This window comes from Lotus japonicus, chromosome 5 (assembly GCF_012489685.1).
Source record: "Lotus japonicus ecotype B-129 chromosome 5, LjGifu_v1.2".
Classification (NCBI taxonomy): Eukaryota; Viridiplantae; Streptophyta; class Magnoliopsida; order Fabales; family Fabaceae; genus Lotus; species Lotus japonicus.
This window is the reverse complement of record NC_080045.1, coordinates 18,946,352-18,956,741: the sequence shown is the minus strand read 5'-3', so window position 1 is coordinate 18,956,741 and position 10,390 is coordinate 18,946,352. Positions and strand designations below refer to the sequence as shown.

At 39.7% G+C, this 10,390-nt stretch overlaps 1 protein-coding gene across 1 annotated transcript; it reads left to right on the top strand.

The window, feature by feature from the left end:
• Positions 1-8,716: 8,716 nt before the first annotated feature.
• LOC130719240 (uncharacterized) lies at positions 8,717-10,390 on the top strand. Its single transcript, XM_057569873.1, has 3 exons — positions 8,717-9,422; positions 9,672-9,894; positions 9,988-10,390. The coding sequence occupies exons 1-3, from the start codon at positions 8,717-8,719 to the stop codon at positions 10,388-10,390; spliced, it is 1,332 nt and encodes a 443-aa protein (XP_057425856.1).

Below are 10,390 nucleotides of genomic sequence, written 5' to 3'. Positions count from 1 at the left end.
CAGAATCTAGTGATGAAGAAATAACAGATGAAGAGTTGAAGGAGACTTACAGGCTCTTGCACACTAAATGGGAAGAAGCATGCAAACTTCTGAAAGAGCAAGAAGATAATATAGAGCAGCTCAAGTCAGAAAATGAAAAGCTGAGAGGGACTATTGATAAGCTGCAGGATGATCTTGATGAATGGAACACAAAGCTTAAGGATGTTGATACTGTAGAAAAGGCTAAGCTGATGGTGATTAATGCAGAACTTCAGGATAAAGTGGTCACTCTGACAAATAAACTTGAAGCTACTCATAAATCTGTGCGTATGCTGAATAGTGGATCTGACATGCTGAATGAGATTCTAAAGGAAACAAGCAAACAAGGGAGGAGCGTGAAAGGAATTGGCTTCAATTACAATACTTCCAACAAAGAAAATCAAAAGCAGCCAAAGAAATTTGTTGGTGCTAAAATGAAATATGAATTCAATAATTCCATCAACTATCAGATGTCCAACCCGATGTCTCAACATGTGCCTCAACATAGGGGTCCTCAGCTGAAAAATGATAAGTCTAACCCTTGGAGATGCCACTACAGTGGAAGAAATGGCAACATAAAGCCTTATTGTTTCAAACTCTATGGCTATCCTCAGAGACAGAATGTGTTGAAAGATTCAAAGGAGAAACAGATCAAGAAGACTTGGAAACCCAAAGACCAAGTGACATGCCTCATAGCTCACACATCTTTTAGAGCCTCATCAAGTGAAGACTGGTACTTTGACAGTGGTTGTTCAAGACATATGACTGGAAACAAGGAATATCTTGAAAATATCAAAGGATACGCCAACAATTTTGTCACCTTTGGAGATGGAGCAAAAGGAAAGATCAAGGGAATAGAAAAACTGGTATATCTTGGATCCCCAGATTTGGATGATGTGTTGCTTGTTAAAGGACTGACTGCCAATCTTATCAGCATAAGTCAACTCTGTGATCAAGGTCTTGATGTGTTATTCACTAAGGCAGTATGTGTTGTAACAACAAATGATCATAAAGTAATAATGCAAGGAATCAGATCCAAAGACAACTGCTACATGTGGGTCTCACCGGAGAAAGCACAAGTCTCTAGATGCTTGATATCAAAAGTTGATGAGCTGAATCTATGGCACCAGAGATTGGGTCATATCAATCTTAAGAGCATGCAGAAGATCATTTCTGAAGAAGCCATTCATGGTTTACCAAAGTTAAAAATTGGTGAGAGAAGAATATGTGGAGAGTGCAAAATTGGAAAGCAAACCAAGATGTCCCATGCAAAGCTCCAACATCCAACCACGACAAAGGTCCTTTAAGTGCTACACATGGATCTAATGGGGCCCGTGCAAGTTGAAAGTTTGGGAGGTAAAAAATATGTTTTTGTGTGTGTTGATGATTTTTCCAGGTACACTTGGATTGATTTCATGAAAGAAAAATCAGAGACATTTGAGATTTTCAAGAGACTTTGCCTGAAGCTTCAAACTGAGAAAAGCAGTATTGTAGTAAGAATCAGAAGTGATCATGGAAGAGAGTTTGGGAACTCAAAATTCTCTGATTTCTGCGGCTCAGAAGGAATAAGTCATGAGTTTTCTGCTCCTATCACTCCTCAGCAGAATGATATTGTGGAAAGGAAAAATAGAACTCTTCAAGAATCCACCAGGGTGATGCTTCATGCAAGAAAGATTCCAAAGAAATTATGGGCTGAAGCAATGAGTACTGTATGCTATGTCCACAACAGAGTAACGATTAGAGCAGGAACTTCATCTACTCAGTATGAAATCTGGAAAGGAAGGAAGCCTACTGTGAAACATTTTCATATTTTTGGGAGTAAATGTTATATTCTGGCTGATCCTGAACCAAGAAGGAAGCTTGATCCCAAGAGTGATGAAGGCATCTTTATGGGATACTCAACAAACAACAAAGCTTATAGGGTGTATAACTCTCGTACAAAGGTTATGATGGAATCTGTCAATGTTATTATAGATGATGTACCAAGCAAAATGTCTGAGACAACTGCAAGGGAAGATGATGATGCTGATGTCCCAGCCGATGTCCTAACGATTGACCTCGACAATGAGTCTGTGACTAGTGCAGATGAACAAGAAGGAAAAATGATTGAGTCAAACAAAGCCTCATCCATTAGAATTCAGAAGAATCACCCTCAAGAAAATATTATTGGTGATCCTAAGGAAGGAGTAACTACCAGATCTAAAAGTTTCATTGCTCATGGTTGTTTCATCTCTAAAATAGAACCCAAAAATGTCAAGGAAGCACTGACTGATGAATACTGGATAAATGCAATGCAGGAAGAGCTTGATCAGTTCAGAAGGAATGAAGTTTGGGACCTCATCTCACGTCCTGAAGGAGTGAACATTATTGGTACTAAATGGATTTTCAAGAACAAGTCAGATGAGAATGGAGTGGTCACTAGAAACAAAGCGAGATTGGTTGCTCAAGGCTATACTCAGATAGAAGGAGTGGATTTTGATGAAACTTTTGCTCCAGTGGCTAGACTGGAATCTATAAGGCTATTACTGGGAGTTGCTTGTTTGTTAAAGTTTAGACTCTATCAAATGGATGTAAAGAGTCCTTTTCTGAATGGGTACTTGAGTGAAGAAGTATATGTTGAACAACCCAAAGGATTCATAGATCCTCATCATCCAGACTATAACGCCCCGATTTCTCGAGTGTCACACAGTAACCAATTTTCACAAATAATTTTCGCCGTTTTTATTACTTATCTTGATTAGGTGATAAAAGATCATTTTCTCTTTAGAAAACTCTTGAATACCATGTTTTGGAAACCTCATTAATGTTTCTCCGATTTACAACTTTAACTAGAAACAGCGGATTAATGAAAAACGGTTTGAATTAAATTCATGAACGGATTCGAACATAATCTATCACTGTCATAAAACCAACTGTAAATAAAAGAAATGCCGTGTCTACACCCAAGTGTGGAAAAACCACAGAGAAAGTAAACTGTGTACATCAAATAATCAAAGTTTCCATAAAGCTTAACAAAATTAAAGTAAGGTTCTAAAATGAATGCTCGCTCTCATAGGGTCCCCCAGTCATGCCATCACTGTCTCGGTCGCTCTGCAGGGTCGTCCTTTGGTTTCTCGTCCTCAACAGCCTGTCTTCTCTTTCTTGGTCTTGGTCCAACCAAGTTGTTGTGTATCCACCGTGCGCCTCCACCATATCGACGTGGTCCCGTAACTGAAGCATCAGACTCGTCACAGGGCACGAACTCAGCTGGCGACTCCCCGACTCCCTCGTTCTCAAGCTGGTGGAATCTAGCAGGCGGATAGGGCATATCAATGACTCCCCCTTCAATCGTTCGGACCTCCACCAAGTTTTCGTCCCTATCCGTCCCCATGAAGCTCACATCCCCGACATAGACTTTTCGAATCCCGGAGGAGTCGGCTCTCCAGGCCCGATCGTCAAGCTGACTATCAAGTCTCAGGGCTCGATCGTCGTCGTGGACGTCATCTTCCCCCCCCCCCCCCCGAAATAACACATAACACAAAAAGCAGGGTCAGGTCTAAAAGAAAAACACATAGCAAGATAAATATAATGATTCAACTTCCAAATTAAATAATTAATTCTTTCACATTAGGGTTCCTTTAGTTAGTAGATCATCGAACGGAACCTCACTTCACACAACCCACCAAAACTTCCATGGCCATCTTCGTGCTTCCGGAGAGGCATGGTTATCACGGTGACCGCAGTCAACCAATTCACGTGGAGCCGCAATGATCCACAAAAGTTCACGGTGACCGCAGTCAACCAAATCACGTGAAGCCACACCGGCCCACGAGGTTCACGGGAGACCGCAGTCAACCCAAATAACTCCCTCGCGTGCAAGGTACCATCGTTCTCATGGACCATAGTCTACCTGACCTATGTCCGCTAATTAATTTCACTTGCAAGCGAGTCACAACATTATTAATTCTCTTTATCTTTGTTCTTAAGGCTCTAAAGTCAAACCTAGAGTCTTAATTTCATGTCACAGAAATCAACAACATTCCAAGCGCCCAAGGGAATTACAGCTGGATGAGTGTAACACCCTCTAAACCCCGCGTAATTATTAAGGCATAAATCAGAGTAAAATGCATAACACAGAGGGTGTCACACTTATTCTCCAAAACCATAAATAAAAACACCTGTCATGCTCATAATAAATATATAAATTTCCAACTTTACTGACATAATATCGTATGCATAGCACAGCGAATTTTTTTTCAACTCCAAAATAAAACATAATCCAGAAATAAATAAGAGAGTTCACAAAATAACTCTTAACATCAAGGTACATCTAAGCGTTTCCCCGGTGTTACATAATAGAGCATGACTCCCATCACTAAAAGCATATATAAAAGACTAGCTCCTCTGACTAACCCTCGCGAGAAGCTCCACTATCCTCGGTACCTGAGCGATGTCGCATAGAACATCATTCCAACAGAAGGGTGAGAACTCATATCATATGGATAAGCATAATAATAAGTAATGCAAAAGCTTGTAAAAATTATTCGTAAATTCCTCATACATAATTAAGAAAATATATCATGAAATTTAATATAATCAATTAATTTTCAAAGTATGCCAATACTCCATAATCATAGCTCAGATAAAGCAAATATAAATATTGTCAATTACCACAACAACAGAATTCTCCAAAGATATTGCAGTTCTCATTGATTAACATCAACAACTCCCTACAGTAACATATATGACTCAAGTGAGACCCGTGCAAATGTCTTTGGTACCAAAGTTGTTATCCTTAACGGTATCACCGCGTCCACTCCAGACAGATAACCACCAATAAAGCCCTCGCTCTAGGCTTCAAAACCACTCCAGTTTTGGGACAAGTCACTAGCCTCCACGAGAACTAGCAAACATTGCCTCTTGACAACTATGCAGTGTATTGTGTAAAACTCAACTAACATATGCATATTCAGACCATCTCTAAGTCTTAATTATTTTAGCATATTCATCACCAGCTCAAAAATACAAATCATCTCTAATTTCACAAAATATAACAACTGAACACATAACATCAATTAAAAGAAACAGCAACATATAAGCATTATTAAACAGATGTGAATTAAGATGTATCTGTTCATAGCCTCCCTGAGACTATACTAGTTTATATACTCACTATACTAGTTTATATACTCACTCGATCACTAGCTCCATTACAAATCACCATAAAAGTTTGGATGCCGTTCATAAACTATTAGTTTTTGTCTTCACGCTAAGATATACCCTCAATCACATTACATGGCTTTAGTTACCGTAATCACGTTCTTGTATTTTTATGGCTACTCGACAATATTAGATTTTTTTTACTTTCCATGACATAGCTATAATCAAAGCCAATCCCGCACTCAAATACCACTCTGCTAACATAGGCATCAGACCCGCAATAATCCACAAGTAAAAAAAAAATAGCAACAATACCCGCTGCCTTCCCACAAACATCACGAGGTAGCATCAAAATATATTAAGGTAAACACCGTAATGGTTCATTGCACCAATCAAACAAAATCCTTTTCTCTAACCCGAAGCCTGTTCCACCCCCAATCCATAACCCTAATTCAAACTATCTACTTTCAGTTTAGAGAATTCTACATTCTAGGGTTCCTAAATCTTGCTTTCCACCATCACTAACTATTATGCCAAACCAGAAAATAAGAATTCAAACCCTTACCTCTTGAAGATCAAAGTCTAGGTTTTCTTCTCTTTTCTCCTCTCCTTCTTGCTTTCACGCTTTCTCCCTTTTCTGTTCTGCTCTTCTAATTCTGATTTCTCTCCTTTTTTTTTTTCTCTTTCTATTTAACTCCTAATTACTCACTCTAAACCCTAAAACCCCTTTTAATTAAATCTTATGTAATTAAATAATATAATTTAAATATTATACTCCCTCCATATATCACTTAAACACCTTATTATATTATAAAATCACCTATTTATTCAAGCTACTGTATAACCCAATAATAATTAAAATAAATTAACAAATATTCTACTAATCGGAAAACAGGGTGTTACAACGAGCGACCCTTGAACACTTATTCAATAAACAATATAGTTTACTAAGGAAACCTATAACATCAACGCATAATCATTCACTCAAGCATAGCATATCATGGCAAGTTCATCGGCAAGGTACCATGCGACTCACATCATCAAGACGAAAGGAAAAAGAAATCTGCCTACCCCTTAATAATTGGGTTCGGCCGAGCCTTGTAAGGGCTCTAGGGTTTCCAAAACGATTTTTCTTTCCTTCCCTCTTGATCATGGTAGCCTTGGTACAGCCCAACAATCCAAGTATCATGTAAAAATTTCAGATTCAATCACCAAACAACTTTCATGTTATAACAAGTACTCTTTGCATGGCAACTCAATCTTAGCAACTAGCAAGTAATTTGTACATGGTATCAATAACTCATTCAAGGATAGAATTTGGAAATAGGAAAGCATAGTCACATATCATAAAAGTCCAGCAAGCAATCCCATAACCCAAACCCTCAAGATCAATCCATAATCATAACAAAACATGGCAAAACTCCCTAGAAACTCTACCCAATTCCTAGGACCAGCCCTTACCTTGATTAAGAGTGAAGAAATCAGAAGTTGGGTGATGAAGAAGGGATCAAAAGCTGCTGTCCAAGACCCTCTCTTCCCTCCTACTCGAGCTCTCTCCCTCGCAGGTCTCCCTCTCTCTCTCGCGCGCGCACAAGGTGGCTGTGGTGGCTTGGTCGGCGGCGGCTAAGGGAGCAAGGGGTGGTTCTCTCACTCGTTTCTCTTCTGTTTTCTTTACGTAAGGAGTGCAAGGGTTTCTGTTTCAGAACTGAATGGAAAAGAAACGTTTCCCCCCTTCAAGACCCTAATACAACCGCGGGCTCCCCCTCTTCATGGGCTTGGGTTTCTTTTCTTTTCTCTTGAGCCCGCTCCAAGCCAAACCCTTGACCCAATAACCTAAGCACTTAATCAGACCTGAATCTAATTAAAAACTTAAGCCCTCTTAACTAATTTCTTAATCACATTCGGAATTAGAAGAAAACAAACTAATTTACTCGCTGGTACTGTACAGCCGGAACCACCGTCGCTTAGACGCGAATATCTTAAGCTACAGAGGTCGGATTGACGCGAAATCACTTGGAGAATTTTCTAGACTTAAAGGGATACAACTCTCATGAAGGAAGTTTTCCCAAATAAAGTCGTTAAGATCCTCTAAAAATTCGCACAAGTTGACAGTTCCAAACTGCCAGTTATCAAACATTAGCTAAATCTCCAATTTTATTCAAACTTTCATAAAATTGTTCCAAATTGAACTTCGGGCCTTACACAGACCATGTGTACAAGCTGAAGAAAGCCCTGTATGGATTGAAACAGGCTCCAAGAGCATGGTATGAAAGACTCACTGAATTTCTTGTCAGCAATGGCTATTGCAAGGGAGGAATAGACAAGACCCTGTTTGTAAAGAATGACAAAGGCAAGCTCATGATAGCACAGATATATGTAGATGATATAGTATTTGGAGGAATGTCGAACACGATGGTGGAGCATTTCGTTCAACAAATGAAATCTAAATTTGAAATGAGTTTGGTAGGTGAGTTGAATTATTTCTTGGGTCTTCAGGTTAAGCAAATGGAAGATTCTCAGTTCATTTCACAAAGCAAGTATGCTAGGAGTATTGTTAAGAAGTTTGGACTAGAAAAGGCAGGTCACAAAAGAACTCCTGCTACTACACATATCAAGTTATCTAAGGATGAACAAGGAGAAGATGTTGATCAAAGCTTGTATAGGAGCATGATTGGTAGTCTTCTCTATCTTACTGCTAGCAGGCCAGACATCACCTTTGCTGTAGGTGCTTGTGCTAGATATCAAGCTGCTCCAAAAACTAGTCATCTCTTGCAAGTGAAGAGAATAATCAAATACGTTAATGGTACATGTGATTATGGTATTCTCTATACACACGATACGAATCCTACTCTTGTTGGTTATTGTGATGCAGATTGGGCAGGAAGTGCTGATGATAGGAAAAGCACATCTGGAGGTTGTTTCTACTTAGGGAACAACTTGATCTCTTGGTTCAGCAAGAAGCAAAATTGTGTCTCCTTGTCAACTGCTGAAGCTGAATATATTGTTGATGGGAGTTGCTGCACTCAACTCATGTGGATGAAACAAATGCTGAAGGAGTATGAAGTCGAGCAGGATGTTATGACACTGTACTGTGACAATCTTAGTGCTATTAATATTTCCAAAAATCCTATTCAACATAGCAGGACCAAGCACATTGATATCAGACACCACTTCATTAGAGACTTGGTTGAAGATAAAATTATCACTATAGAGCATGTTCCTACTGAAAAGCAATTGGCGGATATATTTACCAAACCACTTGATGCTATCACGTTTGAGAAATTGAGAGGAAATCTTGGGATTTGGCTCTTTCAAGAAGCATAGCAATTACCGCATCACTTTGCTCTAACGGCTAGTTTTCTCGTAACTACCAATAACTGCCGTTATGACATCATCATCATGATTGCTTCTCATCCACTCAACTGCTATATAATCATCACCAACGACCATGTTTCTATCTTACAAATGATTGAGTTTTTTTAATTGTGTAATTCTATTTCATCTTTGCTCTCAATTTTTCTTTGATCCTCTGAATCTGCATACTCTGCCATATTTCACCATGTGTCAAGTCTCAGGAGAGCAAGACTCCATCAAAGGCAAGATTGAGAAGACATCTTCTGGAGTCAAGGTTATGGGATTGACTGCGCAATCCTCCGCTCAATCCAAGAAGGATTCTGCAAGAAAAAATTCAAGAACTCCTGCCAGAAAGCGCTACAAGTCGAGTACGAGATCTCAGGGCACTCGTAACTCACCTGTGTTTGAGGATGTTTCTCATGAAATTTCCTCTGCGGATGAAGAGGAAGATGTTGAGGCTTCTACTCCTCAAACTGAAGTTCTTGTATCCAATGTTCCTGATATGGAGAATTCACCATCTCTGGATTCATCCTTTGAGTCCAAGAACTCAGAACCAGAGAATGAAGCCCACGAGGAGGTCTCTTCTGAGAAGTCTACCAAATCTCCTCCATCTGTTCATGAAATTTCAGATGCTGATGACTCAGATGATGTTCCTCTGGCAAGTGTTGCTGCCAGGATGAAGAAGAGAAGAAGGGTTCCTGTTGAAGACACCCCCTCTGGTTCACAAAAGAAGGCCAAATCCACAATGGATGTGAAGAGCAAAGGTAAACAAAAGGCTGTGGATTCCTCACACAAGAAGGTAGAGAAAACTGCTAAGAAGAAGAAAATTCCAAGGATTGATTTGGAATCTGAGTCTGATGTTGAAGTCGATGTTCAGGACGTTCGGACTTCTGAAAAGAAGAAATTCTCTGGTAAGCGAATTCCTTAAGATGTTCCTTCTTTCCCTATTGATAATGTTTCCTTTCATGCTGCTGAGAATGTTCTCAAGTGGAAATATGTTTGCAACCGCCGGATTACAAAAGAAAGGGTGATTGGCAAGGATGTGCTTGAGTGTAAGATGATTGTTGCTCTCATTGACCGGGCTGATCTAAGGAAGACAGTCATGGATATTTGAAAATGTTATGAGAAGCTAGTGAAAGAGTTCCTAGTTAATTTGACAGATGATGTTGGCATTCCTGGAAGTGCTGAATTCAGGAAAGTTTATGTGCGAGGGAAATGTGTAACTTTTTCTCCTGCTATGATCAACCAAGCCCTTGGAAGAAGTGATGTGGAGTTTGTTGAGGAAGAATTGTCTTTGGACAAGGTTGCCAAGGAACTCACTGCTGGACAAGCGAAGAAGTGGCTTGCTAAGAAGCTTTTATCTACAGGGTTATTGAGTGTGAAGTATGATATTCTGAACAGGATATGAGTGGTGAATTGGATCCCTTCTCATCATACCTCTGCTGTCTCTGCAATTTTAGTGAAACTGATCTACAGAATTGGGATTGAGGTGCCTTTTGATTTTGGCTCTTTGGTGTTTGCTCAAACTTTGAAACATGCAGAAACTTGTGCTGTAACGCTGCCTATTTCTTTTCCTTCACTCTTGACTGCTATCATCCTAAAGCAGCATCCCGATATACTCAGAATGGATGATGTGGCTTTTCCTAAGGGTACCCCCATCAATTTGGATCATCGCTTGTTCCTGGATCCCCATGTCCTGGACATTGATATGCCATCGCGCAGGACATCAATTCCTGTTTCAATGTCTGCTTCTCGAACTCAAAGTGTTATTGCTGAATTGGAGGATCTTTCAAAGGAGCTGCAGGTGTCTATCAAGGTTGCTACTGAGAGGAAGCTGAAGGTGGATACTTTGATTGCTAAGCTTATAGAGGAGGTGTAA